This window comes from Scyliorhinus canicula, chromosome 20, assembly GCF_902713615.1.
Source record: "Scyliorhinus canicula chromosome 20, sScyCan1.1, whole genome shotgun sequence".
NCBI lineage: Eukaryota > Metazoa > Chordata > Chondrichthyes > Carcharhiniformes > Scyliorhinidae > Scyliorhinus > Scyliorhinus canicula.
In genome coordinates, this window is record NC_052165.1 from 68,318,844 (window position 1) to 68,333,025 (window position 14,182).

Here is a 14,182-nt window from a genome sequence, read left to right on the forward strand (position 1 = left end):
TTGTCTCTCATGGATTCCCTGAGGAGATGAGTTGTGCCATTATCATGTTACAATAAGCTTATGTGGTCAAATTGTTTCAACTTTTAGTTTTTAAACATACTTGATCAAAGCCAACCCATTCAGATCTAATTGATTGCAGCCTCTTCACTAATGCACATAGGCTGAGAAACCTGGTTGGAAAGCATCATCATTGGTATCTTGTGAGGAGCTGTGGAATGTGGACAATATCAGTTATTTCTGATGCAAATCAAATTTCTTTTGACAGGTCGAATATGGAAGTTAATTTCCCCCTGTGACTGCTAGGCATGCTTCTTCCTATAATCTCCATTTCCCCTTGTGCCTATAATCTCATTGCGTCCGTGTCCCAGGATAAATAGTAGTAGTTCATTACCCATACCGTTCTCCATTATGAAGACCTCCTACTTGAACCCCTGTAACATTGTCCCGTCTCTGCCCCTTGCTTCAGCTTGTCGGCTGTTAGAAGCCCTCATTCATACCCTTTGAAACCTCCTGACTTTTCAAATGCTTCCTGGCTAGTGTTCCACCTTCCTTAAACTTCAGCTCATCCAAAGCTTTGCTCGTGCAGGTTGCAAATCCCTTATCCAAAGTGCTTGGGGCCGAGTGTGTATCAGATTTTGGATTTTGGAACATACTGCGCAGGTGTGCTGTGCATGTGCAGAACATTGGGAACTGCGCATGTGCGGCGCGTGTTGGAAACTGTTCCTATGAGGTGCGCTTTGGGAACTGTGCATGCGTGGAACATTGGGAACTGCACATGAGTGGCGCATGTTGGGAACTGCGCAAGTGCAGCGCACCCGAAAAAGTGCAGATTTTGGAATTTTCTGGTTTCAGAATTTCAGATAAGGGATGCTCAACCTGTAGTCTTACCCGCATCACTTCTCGCTCGTTTGGGACGCCTCTGCTTGCTGTACAACATTGGCGTTCAGTTCACCAACACCTGTTTTACCACCTTCTCAAGGACAGTCAGGGATGGGAAATAAATGCTGGCCCGGCCAGCAATGCCCACATCCCATGAACGAATTAACTCCCTCCCTCCCCCCACCCCCCTCCACATCTGTCATATTTCTTCACCCCTACAACCCTCCAGTAACTCCATCCCTTGAATTTTTTTTAAAATTTAGAGTACCCAAGTCACTTTTTCCAATTAAGAACCAATTTAGCGTGGCCAATCCACCTGCCTTGCTCATCTTTGGGTTGTGGGGGCGAAACCCACGCAAACACGAGGAGAACGTGGAAACTCCACACGGACAGTGATCCACAGCCGGGATCGAACCTGGGACCTCGGTGCACAAACAGTGCACATTATGGAAATTATTCTCATCTGGCCTGTAATTTAAAATAATCCGCAGTCTGCAACTCTCCAATTTCCCAACATGCGCTCACAACAGCTGCTGCTATGCCCAAGAGGCAAGTCTGCCCATGTATACCTTTTCTTTGGAGCAAGGTGAGATTGGCGCAAGCTTGTATTCATCGCAGATGCACTGAGAGCCCTATGCATATTCTTTTTTTATAAATGTTTTTTTATTGGGTTTTTGAACAAAGTACATTTACCGTTATGCACACAGAAAAAGAAATATATATATATATATATAGAAGAGAAGGGCACACCTAAACATACCAAAAAAAAAAGTAATAGTAAAAAATAAAATAAAAAATAAAATAGAATAACTGGTAGGGTATTGTGCACCAGCTCAACAGCAGCAACTCTGTACAAGTGGCAAAATTATTTACAACACATAATTAGAATTCACAGTGCAGAAGGAGGCCATTTGGCCCATCGGGTCTGCACCGGCTCCTGGAAAGAGCACCCCACTCAAGCCCACACCTCCACCCTATCCCCATAACCCAGTAACCCCACCCAACACTCAGGGCAATTTTGGACACTAAGGGCAATTTAGCATGGCCAATCCACCTAACCTGCACATCTTTGGACTGTGGGAGGAAACCGGAGCACCCGGAGGAAACCCACGCACACACGGGGAGGATGTGCAGACTCCACACAGACAGTGACCCAAGCCGGAATCGAACCTGGGACCCTGGAGCTGTGAAGCAATTGTGCTAACCACTATGCTACTGTGCTGCCCATAAAGTCCCATAGGGGCTGGTTTAGCTCACCAGGCTAAATCGCTGGCTTTTAAAGCAGACCAAGCAGGCCAGCAGCACGGTTCGATTCCCGTACCAGCCTCCCCGGACAGGCGCCGGAATGTGGCGACTAGGGGCTTTTCACAGTAACTTCATTGAAGCCTACTCGTGACAATAAGCGATTTTCATTTTCATTTCATTTCAAGTAGGCAACTGTTTTTGTTGGGGAGGGGGGGAACTGGGGAGGTAAATAGACATTTGGGTGCTGGAGAGACAATTATAGTGGATTGGATTGGATTGGATTTGTTTATTGTCACGTGTACCGAGGTACAGTGAAAAGTATTTTTCTGCAAGCAGCTCAACAGATCATTCAGTACATGGGAAGAAAAGTGAATTAAACAAAATTCAAGAAAAATCAAGAAAATACATAATAGGGCAACACAAGATATACAATGTAACTACATAAGCATTGGCATTGGATGAAGCATACAGGGTGTAGTGTTAATGAGGTCAGTCCATAAGAGGGTCATTTAGGAGTCTGGTGACAATAGGAAAGAAGCTGTTTTTGAGTCTGTTTGTGTGTGTTCTCAGACTTCTGTATCTCCTGCCCGATGTAAGAAGTTGGAAAAGTGAGTAAGCCGGGTGGGAGGGATCCTTGATTATGCTGCCTGCTTTCCCCAGGCAGCGGGAGGTGTAGATGGAGTCCATGGATGGGAGGAAGGTTTGTGTGATGGAATGGGTGGTATTCACGACTCTCTGAAGTTCCTTGCGGTCCTGGGCCGAGCAGTTGCCATACCAGGCTGTGATGCAGCCTGATGGGATGCTTTCTATGGTGCATCTGTAAAAGTTGGTAAGGGTTAATGTGGACATGCCGAATTTCCTTTGTTTCCTGAGTAAGTATAGGCGCTGTTGTGCTTTCTTGGTGATAGCGTCGATGTGAGTGGACCAGGATAGATTTTTGGTGATGTGCACCCTAGGAATTTGAAACTGCTAACCATCTCCACCTCGGCCCCGTTGATGCTGACAGGGGTGTGTACAGTACTTTGCTTCCTGAAGTCAATGACCAGCTCTGTAGTTTTGTTGACATTGAGGGAGAGATTGTTGTCGTTACACCACTCCACCAGGTTCTCTATCTCCCTCCTGTATTCTGACTCGTCATTATTCGAGATTCAGCCCACTATGGTCGTATCGTCAGCAAACTTGTAGATGGAGTTGGAACCAAGTTTTGCCACGCAGTCATGTGTGTACAGGGAGTAGAGTAGGGGGCTAAGTACGCAGCCTTGCGGGGCACCGGTATTGAGGACTATTGTGGAGGAGCTGTTGGTGTTCATTCTTACTGATTGTGGTCTGTTAGTCAGAAAATCGAAGATCCAGTTGCAGATTGGAGAGCCAAGTCCTAGGTTTTGGAGCTTTGATATGAGCTTGACTGGGATTATGGTGTTGAAGGCGGAGCTGTAGTCAATAAATAAGAGTCTGATGTAGGAGTCCTTGTTTTCGAGATGCTCTGGGGATGAGTGTAGAGCCAGGGAAATGGCGTCTGATGTGGACCGGTTGCGACGGTATGCAAATTGAAGTGGGTCAAGGCGTTCCGGGAGTATGGAAGTGATGCGCTTCATGATCAGCCTCTCGAAGCACTTCATTTCAATTGACGTCAGGACCACCGGGCGGTAGTCATTGAGGCTCGTTGCCTGGTTCTTCTTTGGTACCGGTATGATGGTGGTCTTCTTGAAGCAGGTGGGGACCTCGGAGTGGAGTAGGGACAGGTTAAAGATGTCTGTGAATACCTCTGCCAGCTGGTCTGCGCAGGCTCTGAGTGCACGACCAGGGATCCCGTCCGGGCCCGTCGCTTCCCGCAGGTTCACTTTCAGGAAGGCCGATCTGACTTCGGAAGCTGTGATGGTGGGTATGAGTGAATTATGGGCTGCTGGGGCAGTCAACAGCAGATTGTTGGTCACCTGGTCGAACCGAGCATAGAATGCATTAAGTTCATCGGGGAGGGTATGCTGCTGCCAGAGATACTGCTCGGCTTCACTTTGTAGCTCGTTATGTTGTTTAGTCCTTGCCACAACCACCGAGAGTCTGTCTGTGACTCTAGCTTAGTTTGATATTCTCTCTTGGCATCTCGGATGGCTTTGCGGAGGTCGTACCTGGATTTCTTGTATAGGACAGGGTCGTCTGCCTTGAACGCCTCAGATCTGTCCTTCAGTAGGAAGTCAATCTCGCGGTTGAGCCATGGTTTTCGGTTGGGGAATGTACGTACTGCTTTCTTTGGCATGTAATCATCCACACATTTGCTGATGAAGTCTGTGACGGTGGTGGCATACTCATTTAAATTAGTCGCTGAGTTCTTAAATATGGACCAGTCCACTGTCTCTAAGCAGTCACGTAAGAGCTCTTCTGTCTCCTCGGACCAGCACTGCACAACCTTCTTAGCTGGATTCTCCCGCTTGAGTTTCTGCTTCTAAGCCGGGAGAAGGAGCACAGTCTTATGGTCTGATTTCCCAAAATGCGGTCGGGGGATGGAACGGTAGGCACCCTTGATTTTTGAGTAGCAGTGGTTTTAGTTATATCGGTATAGGTATAGTTTATAGTTATAGCAGCGGGCAATACTCGAATGGGTTTGGTGTTGCTGTTGTCACTTCTCTCAGATGGATCTCGTGCTCACCTCTGCTTCAGCCGTTCCTCCCGTCTTTCGCCTGTATTCTCCTTGTTCTCTGTTCCTGTAGATTCCAAGTTTCCTGTGCCCTACTTCCGGCTGTCATTTCCCTGCCTCCCCCCCACCTCCCTGGTTCTCCTCTCTTATTCCCTGTCCCTTCCCTCTCTCCCCCCTCCACCCCCAGCTTCTGCCCCCTTCCCCCCGTCCCGTGGTTCGACTCTCTTTCCTTTTAGGTTTAGTTGTTGTCGTCCCCTCCCGGTCTATCCCTGCCTCTCACGCCTTGGCTACTTTCCCCGATTCCTGGCTATTCTTCTGCTTGTTTGTTGGCCACAAACAGGTTCCGGAACAATTGGGTGAATGACTCCCACGTTCTGTGGAAGCCATCGTCTGACCCTCTGATGGCGAATTTGATTTTCTCCTTTGGAGAGATTCCGAGATGTCGGACAGCCAGTCTGCAGCTTTGGGTGATGCTTTGGGTGACCGCCAGCCGAACAGGATTCTACGGCGGGCGATCAGGGAGGCAAAGGGAAGGGCGTCCGCCCTCCTCCCCAGGAATAGATCTGGCTGGTCTGAAACCCCGAAGTCTGCCACTTTTGGGCATGGCTCCACCCTCACCCCCACCACTTTGGACATTGCCTCGAAGAAGGCTGTCCAGTATCCCGCAAGTCTGGGGCAAGACCAGAACATGTGGGCGTGGTTGGCCAGGCCTCCTTGGCACTGTACACATTTATCCTCCACCTCCAGGAAGAACCTACTCATACGGGTTCTTGTTAAGTGGGCTGTACCACTTTTAGCTGCGTCAGGCTGAGCCTTACGCACATGGAGGTGGAGTTGACCCTATGCAGTGCTTCGCTCCAGAGTCCCCACCCTATCTCCATCCCCAGGTCCTCCTCCCATTTCTTTCTTGTTGCGTCCGGTACGGAGTTGGCCCTTTCTACCAGTCGGTCATACATGTCGCTACAATTTCCTTTATCTAGTTTGATTGCGTCCAGTAGGTCTTCCAGTAATGTCTGTTGTGGCGGTTGTGGGTACGTCCTTGTCTCCTTTCATAGGAAGTTTTTGAGTTGTAGATACCTTCGCTCGTTCCCCATGGCTAGCTGGAATTTCTCTGTCAGTCCATCCATTGTTGCGATCCTGCCGTCCGTGTATAGGTCCCTGACTGTCAGTGTCCCTCCGTCCTGTTTCCACCTTTTGACAAGGCCTTGGGGATGTAGATCGCAATGGATCTAAACAGGAAGAGGAATCTGGGCAGTACGTTCATTTTGATCGTCTGGACTCTCCCCGCGAGGGAGAGCGGGAGTGTGTTCCAACTTTGCAGGTCTTTTTTTACTTCCTCCGTCAGACTGGTGAGGTTCCATTTGTGGATCCCTTTCCAGTCATGGGCTATTTGGATCCCCAGGTAGCGGAATTTGTTGTTGTTTGTTTGGCTTGTTTAAACGGCAGTCCCATTAGTGCTGCCCCACCTACTTGTGGGTGTACTGGGAAGATCTCGCTTTTGCTCATGTTGAGTTTGTAGCCCGAGAAGGCGCCAAACTCTTTCAGGAGCAATGATTCCGTCCATGCTGCTCTGTGGGTCCAAAATGTAGAGGAGCAGGTCATCTGCATAGAGTTAGACTCTGTGCACTCTGCCTCCCCTTCGGATGCCCCTCCAGCTTTTTGCTGCTCTGAGCGCGATTGCTCGTGGTTCGATTGCTAGTGCGAACAACAGCGGGGACAGTGGGCATCCTTGTCTGGTGCCCCTGTGCAGCTGGAAGTATCAGGAGTTGGTGTTGTGGCTCCATACGCTCGCCATGGGAGCGTTGTATAGGAATTTTACCCAGGGTGAACTCTGTTCCAAGCCCGAACCGCTCTAGTACCTCTAGTACCTCCATTCGACTCTGTCGAAGGCCTTTTCTGTGCCCAGTGAGACGATCACCTCTGGTGTTCTCTCCCTGGGTGGGGTCATTATCACGTTTAGCAGGTGCCTAATGTTCGAGGTAAGCTGTCTACCTTTGACAAAGCCCGTCTGGTCCCCTGCGATCACCTCTGGTACGCAGCCTTCTCGCATTTTGGCTAGGATTTTGGCCAATATTTTGGCGTCTGCGTTCAGCAGTGAGATGGGTCTGTATGGCCTACATTCCGTTGGGTCTTTGTCTTTCTTAGGTATCAGCGAGATTAAGGCCTGTGCTAGCGTGGGTGGCAGTGTGCCCCTCGCTAGCGAGTCTGTGAACATCTCCCGCAGGTGCGGGGCCAGTTCTGTCGCAAATGTTTTGTAGATGTCCGCCGGGAACCCGTCTGGTCCCGGCGCCTTCCCCGTCTGCATGGAGCTAATGCTCTCCATGATCTCTCCCAGTGCTAGTGGTGCTTCCAGGCCCCGTTTTCTGCCCTCTCCCACAACTGGAATGTCCAGTCCATCAAGGAACCGTTTCATCCCGGACTCCCCCCTTGGGGGCTCTGAGGTGTACAGCCCTTGGTAGAAGGCCTTGAAGGTTTTGTTGATCTTTTCTGGTTCTGTTTCTAATGTGCTTCTGGTACCCCTGATTTGTGCAATTTCTCTGGCGGCTGCATGCTTTCTCAGCTGGTGTGTCAACAGGCGGTTAGCTTTGTCTCCGTGTTCGTACAGGGTCCCACGTTGCTGGTGGAGTTGGTGCACTGCTTTCCTGGTTTAGAACAGATCAGAGTTCCTTTGTAACTCTTTCCTCTCCGCCAGGAGCTCTACGGTCAGGGACTCAGAGTATTTACGGTCTACCTCCAGTATTGAGTCGACCAGCTGCTGCCTATGCATATTCTTGATTCACGGTGCCATGGCTTCTTTCAAGCTCATGAGGTAAATACTCCATGTGGCAAATGTTGGTTGGGACTGGATGACAATGCAAGAACTCCGGACTTATCAGTGTACAATTGTGAATCAAATGCTACCAGGCAATGATTTAATTTATGGTAAGGTGGTATGCAGCCATGTTAAGTAGTTCATAGCATACTTGAGGCCCCATTTGCCTGATCTGGGGCTTCTCCCCTACCCGGCGTGACGGGGGGTCCCGGCGTAGGGGAGTGGCGCCAACCACTCAGGCGTCGGGCCTCCCCAAAGGTGGGGAATTCTCCCCACCTTTGGGGCTAGCCCCGCGCCGGAGCGGTTGGCACCAGAAGACTGGCGCAAAAGACCGGCGCCCCCGGCAGCGGGGCTGGCTGAAAGGCTTTCGCCGGTCGGCGCATGCGCCGGCGCTGACGTCACCACCGGCGCATGCGCGATGTGGGTTTCCCTTCCGCCATGGTGGAGGCCGTGGCGGCCGCGGAGGAGAAAGAGTGCACCCAGGGCACTGGCCCGGAGTCTGAGCGGGGGGCCCCGATTGCGGGCCAGGCCACCATAGGGGCACCCCCCGGGGTCCGATCGCCCCCCCCCCCCCCCCAGGACCCTGGGGCCCGCTCCCGCCGCCGGTCCCGCCGCCACCAGAGGTGGTTCAAACCTCGGCGGCGGGAGAGGCCTCCCAGCGGCGGGACTTCGGCCCATCCGGGCCGGAGAATCACCGCAGAGGCCTCGCCGATCGGAGTGGCGAGATTCCTGCCGCCGCCACTTCCTGGGTGGCGGAGAATCTCTGCCACGGCGGGGGCGGGATTTTCGGCGGCCCCAGGCGATTCTCCGACCCTTCTGGGGGTCGGAGAATTTCGCCCCAGATGTGTGTAAAAGATTCCGTGGCATTATTCAAAGAAGAGCAGTAAATCTCTCCCATTTCCTGGCCAATATTAAATCCCAAAATCAACCAAACAATCAGATTATTAATCATTTATACATTGCTATTTGAGGGACCTTGGACACGAATGGAGTCGAGCGGTATGAGGATGGGTAAGGATTCTGGAGTTGAGGTAGAAGATTAGCTGTGATGTTATTGATTGGCAGAGCAGGCTCAAGAGCTTGTGTGAGGCCTACTCTTCCTTCTTTCTCTTATATTCTTGCTGTCCATAAATTAGCTGCCGTGTTTCCTGCATTGCAACAGCGACTAGACTTCAAAAATACTTCATTGATTGTAAAGGACTTCAGCGCATGCTGAGATTGTGAAAAACACTTCATAAATAACAAGCCTGTGTTCTTTTTCAATTAACCCTTGTGTCGTGGCCAGATGATTTCATTCCGTGCACTCGTTTTGAAAGAATAAAACCGTGCCTCCACTGTCTATGAATTTAAATGGTTTTGAACTTGCTTGCTTTTAGAATTTGACTTGTGGTGAACATCCACTGTGACACTGATAACTGAGGAAAACACTGATCCTAAAAAATACAACAAAATCCCTCAGATCCTGGTAACCTGGAACACAACCAGAAAATGCTGGGGGAAAACTCACCAGGTCTGGCAGCATCTGTGGAGAGAGCAAACTTTTCAAGTCCGGATGGCTCCTCTAGAACGCCGATCCTGTTATTTTAATATTAGCAGCTCAAACCCTGAGCAGCGGTTTTGCACCGTACAACACAGGAAATAAGTCTCCGGATTCCGAGTACCAGCTACAGGACGAATTTGTACTCTGGAAAACATTTGTTCAAATTGAGCTGCGGGAAGAATTATCCTTCCCAGGGTCACAAATCCTTCTGGTGGAATGCACCGTTAGTTTTCAGTCCACAAGCTACAGAACCCCATCGAAAGGGGACAGGGGGGATAGGGTAGGGGTGTGGGCTTGGGTAGGGTGCTCTTTCCAAGAGCCGGTGCAGACTCGATGGGCCGAATGGCCTCCTTCTGCACTGTAAATTCTATGAAAGCAAGTTACATAAATCACTGAATGAAGTTGTAGAATGCAGCAGTTGGAGTTGACTTTGGTTTATTATTACTCAGTTTAACTTTGTACTTTTCCGCCCCCTTAACTGTCCCCGAGCAACATTCTGTCACTCAGCACCTGCGTAGGGAGTGATAAAAGTGACTTCACATCATTGCTGTGCTTAGAAAAAAATTCAATTTTTACTGTTTAATTTCCTGTTAAAATGAGCATCATTTTAATTCTTATTTCCACCCAGCAGGTGCACGTTGTGACAGCTGAAGACCTGAAATCAAATGTTTACTCCATTAACCAAGTAAGGCTTCTTCCTCAATGCTCACCGTTAACTCATTCTGCCAGAGTAAATTAGGCACAAGTGTTCTTCAAGATGTTCTTTATTTTACGTAGAAAAAGACTGATGTGCAGGTTAGTTGAATTGGCCATGCTAAATTCTCCTTAGTATCCAAAGATGTGTAGGTTAGGTGGGATTACAGGGATAGGGTGGGGGAGTGTGTCTAAGTAGGGTCTTCTTTCAGAGGGTTGGTGCAGCCTTGATGGGCCAAATGGCCTCCTTCTGCACTATAGGAATTCTATGGCTCAATTCTACTCTAAGGCCACATTTTTTGCTTCCATCTTCCTTCTTCCAAGTTTAAGCCACATTTCAGGACTTAGACATGTTTATCTATGCTGACCTTTCAGTTCAATGAGATTCAAACCACATCTATAAGACCATAAGACATAGGAGCAGAATTAGGCCACACGGATCATCGAGCCTGCTCCACCATTCAATCATGGTTAATATGTTTCTCATCCCCATTCTCCTGCCTTCTCCCCATAACCCCTGATCCCCTTATTAATCCAGAACCTATCTATCTCCGTCTTAAAGGCACTCAGTGATTTCACCTCCACAGCCTTCTGCGACAAAGAGTTCAACAGACACCGCCCTCTGGCTGAAGAAATTCCACTTCATCTCAGTTTTAAAGAATTATCCCTTCTGTTTGAGGATGTGCCTTCGGGTTCTAGTTTTTCCTACTAGTGGAAACATCCTCTCCATGTCCACTCTATCCAGGCCTCAGTATTCTGTACGTTTCAGTAAGATCCCCGCTCATCCTGAATGGAGGAGAGTCTGTGCAGGGGTTCGGGGCTGAGGGCGACGCTCCCGATGGCCTAGAGTAAATATTCTGGGAGTCCGGTGGTGGTGGCAATGCTGAAGATTTGGAGGCAGTTGAAGCAGCACTTTAAATTGGGGGCAGAGTCAAGAGAGATGCCGATTAGAGGGAACCATAGGTTTGAGCCAGGGAAGTGGATGGGAGGTTTCGGAGATTGTAGGAGAGGGGAGTTAGGATATTAAAAGACCTGTTCCTGGAAGGTCATTTTGCGAGGTTGGAGGGTTGGGGGACAAATATGGCCTGGGGCAGGGGAAGTATTTAGATATCTGCAGCTGAGGGATTTTGTTAAGGAGGTTCAGAGCTTCCCGATAACGCCGGCCTCCACATTGTTTGAAGAGGCATTGATGACGGGTGGAATGGAAAAGGGGGTGGTGTCGCTGATATATGGGAAATTTCTTGGGGAGGACAAGGTATCTTTCGAGGGGATTAAAGCCAAGTGGGAGGAAGAGTTGGGGGAGGTCCTGGAAGATGGTCAGTGGTGTGAGGTGCTCCGGAGGGTAAAGGCCTTAAACTCGTGCGTGAGGTTGGAGCTGATACAGTTGAAGGTGGTATATAGGGCGCACCTCACGAGGGCGAGGATGAGCCGAATCTTTGAGGGGGTGGAGGATGTGAGCGCTGTGGGAGGAGCCCTGCAAACCATGTTCACATGTTCTGGTGCTGCCTGAAGCTGGAAGGCTATTGGAGGTTTTTACAGTCATTTTGGGGATGGTGCATGGGAATTTGGAGCCAGGCCCCCATGAAGCCATTTTCAGGGTGTTGGACCGGCCCGGGCTGCAGGCTGGTGCAGGGGCAGATGTCTTGGCCTTCGGCTCGCTGAGTACCCAGAGTCGGGTACTGCTGGGGTGGAGGTCAGCTTCTCCGCCCTGTGTCTCGGCTTGGCGGGGGGACCTGCTGGAATTTTTGACGCTCGAGAAGGTGACGTTCGAGCTGAGGGGGAGGATGGAAGGGTTCTACAATTCATGGGCATTGTTTATCTTGCACTTTCAAGAATTGGATGCCATCAAACATTGGGGAGGAGTGCTATTGGGGTTGGGGAGGGGGTTGAGTATATTGTTCACTGTTTACTGTGTATGGGATAACAGTGGACTCTTTTTTGGTCTGTTTTGCTTTGTTGTATTTGGAATGTAGGGGTGATGTTTGGGTTTGGATGATGAAGGGGATGTGGGTTTGGGGAGTGATATTGCATTTGTTATTGTTGTATATTTGATAAAAATGTGGAAAATGGCGAGAATTAAAAATTAAATTAAATAAAAGACTCCCTCCTCATCCTTATAAACTCCAATGAGTACAGACCTAGAGTCCCCAACTGCGGCCTTCTGAGGCAAAGAATTCCACAGATTCACCACCCTCTGGCTGAAGAAATTCCTCCTCATCTCTGTTTTAAAGGATTGTCCCTTTAGGCTGAGATTGTGTCCTCTGCTTCCAGTTTTTCCTCCAAGTGAAAACATCTCCACGTCCACTCAATCCAGGCCTTGCAGTATCCTGTAAGTTTCAATAAGACCCCCCCTCATCCTTCTAAGCTCCAACGAGTACAGACCCAGAGTCCTCAACCGCTCCTCATATGACAAGATCTTCATTCCAGGACCATTCTTGTGACCCTCCTCTGGACCCTTTCCAAGGCCAGCACATCCTTCCTTAGATACCGAGCCCAAAACTGCTCACAATACTCTAAATGGGGTCTGACCAGAGCCTCATACAGCCTCAGAAGTACATCCCTGCTCTTGTATTCTTGCCCTCTCGACACAAATGCTAACATTGCATTTGCCTTCCTAATTGCTGACTGAACCTGCACATTAACCTTACGAGGGCTCCTATTTCCCTTTGTGCTTCTGATTTCTAAAGCCTTTTCCCATTTAAAAAATAGTCTATGCCTCCACTCCCCATTCCAAAGTGCATAATCTCACACTTTTCCACATTATATTCCATGTGCCATTTATTTGCCCACTCTCCTAGCCTGTTCTTTGCTCACTCTGCTAGCCTGTCCTTTGCCCACTTTTCTAGCTTGTCCAAGCCCTTCTGGAGCCCACTTGCTCTCACTACCTGTCTCTCTGCATATCTGCCTCCTTAGCCATAAAGGATCCAGCATTATTCGGAAGAAGAGGGGGCAATTCTCTCATTGTCCTGATCAACATTTACCCCTTAGGCAAGGTGGCCAGTGTTTAGCGCTGCTGCCTCATGACATCGAAGACCCGAGATTGATCCCAGCCCCAGGTCACTGTCCGTGTGGAGATTGCACATTCTTCCCGTGTCTGCATGTGTCTCACCCCCACAACCCAAAGATGTGCACGGTGGTTGGATTGGACATGCTAAATGGCACAATAATTGGGAATTTTTTTTTTTTGAAAGATCCAAAAAACATTTACCCCTCAACCAATATCAGTAAAACTAATCAAATGGTCATTGCTTGCGGGGACCTCATTGCACCTTAATTGTCCGCTGAGATTGCCTGATTGAAATAGTGACTGAACTTCATAAATGCTGAATTGTGAAGCTCTTTGGGTCTTTAGGATTAATATAGAAATGTTCTTCCATTAGCAGGAATCGAATAGCGCTCTCTTTTTGTTGGACTACAAATTCTCGTACTGCCTACATTCCTTTTTTAAAACTGTGATTAATCAGGCTCCTGTTTCTGCTAATTTCAGTCATTTCTTTGATGCCACTTGATTTAATTGTGCCGTAATCGATGCTTCGTTTTAATTCAAGGTCGTCCTTCCGATGCCTGGTAATAATATCCAGTATCCATGCAACGAGCTAGCATCATGGTATCAGGAAGCTTTGGCGAGGGATGGACTGAAGGCGTGCAAGTTCAGAATCCCTGCCTTGCAGCTGAACATCCCTGGATGCTACCGGCGGCTCCTCGCACAACCGCAGCAACTTGTGTTTCACTGGTTAGAAAGCAAGGACGTGCCTTCCACAAACGGAGATTGTGGCCTTGATACCGGTGAATCCAAGCAACCTCAGAAAATGAGAGACTCTCTTTCTCTGTCCTTCAGCCTGAATTCCTCATGCTACGCAACAGTGTGCCTAAGAGAAATAATGAAATGCAACGTCTAATTCTTTTCACTTTATTGTTTTATCAACCACCATTCCATATTATCACAGAGGGACAAAGGATTTTGGGCTCTCGATTGCTCTCTTTTGGGAACAGGCGTTTATCTCTGGTGGCCATTCCGGAAATAAAAACAACATTGATGTGTCCTACTCTCCATAGAGTTTAAGCTGTTACAGATTGATTTGGTTTTACATGGTGGCAGCGTTACCATGCTCAAGAGTGGAATTGTGGTTAAAGACACTGTACACTCGATCATCTGTGCGTCGGTGAGAAATCACACCGACTCAGAACATGTCTGATCTAATGTGGCGCGCAAAAGTCGGGACTTATCTCAAGGAGGCCCTGGGCAGCTGGCAGAGATCCAGGGAGGGTAGTGGGGGTTAAATGGGCAGAGGGAGCTGGTATTGTGGGAGGGTGATGGTGTGATGGTGTTGTGTGAAGGGTTACCAAGGGGACTCAGAGATGGACATGGGCTTGGGGGGGG

At 49.1% G+C, this 14,182-nt stretch overlaps 1 protein-coding gene across 5 annotated transcripts in view; it reads left to right on the forward strand.

The window, feature by feature from the left end:
- pus7l (pseudouridine synthase 7 like) overlaps window positions 1-13,854 on the forward strand; it is a 36,417-nt gene extending 22,563 nt beyond the window's left edge. For 3 of the 5 annotated variants that reach the window (XM_038780931.1, XM_038780933.1, XM_038780935.1), the window contains 2 exons: window positions 9,737-9,793; window positions 13,350-13,854. In XM_038780931.1, coding sequence (XP_038636859.1) covers window positions 9,737-9,793; window positions 13,350-13,700 — 408 coding nt within the window. In that variant the 3' untranslated portion in view covers window positions 13,701-13,854. The remainder of the gene's footprint in view (window positions 1-9,736; window positions 9,794-13,349) is intronic. The other 2 variants (XM_038780932.1, XM_038780934.1) reach the window with 1 other exon arrangement.
- The last annotated feature ends 328 nt before the right edge of the window (window positions 13,855-14,182 follow it).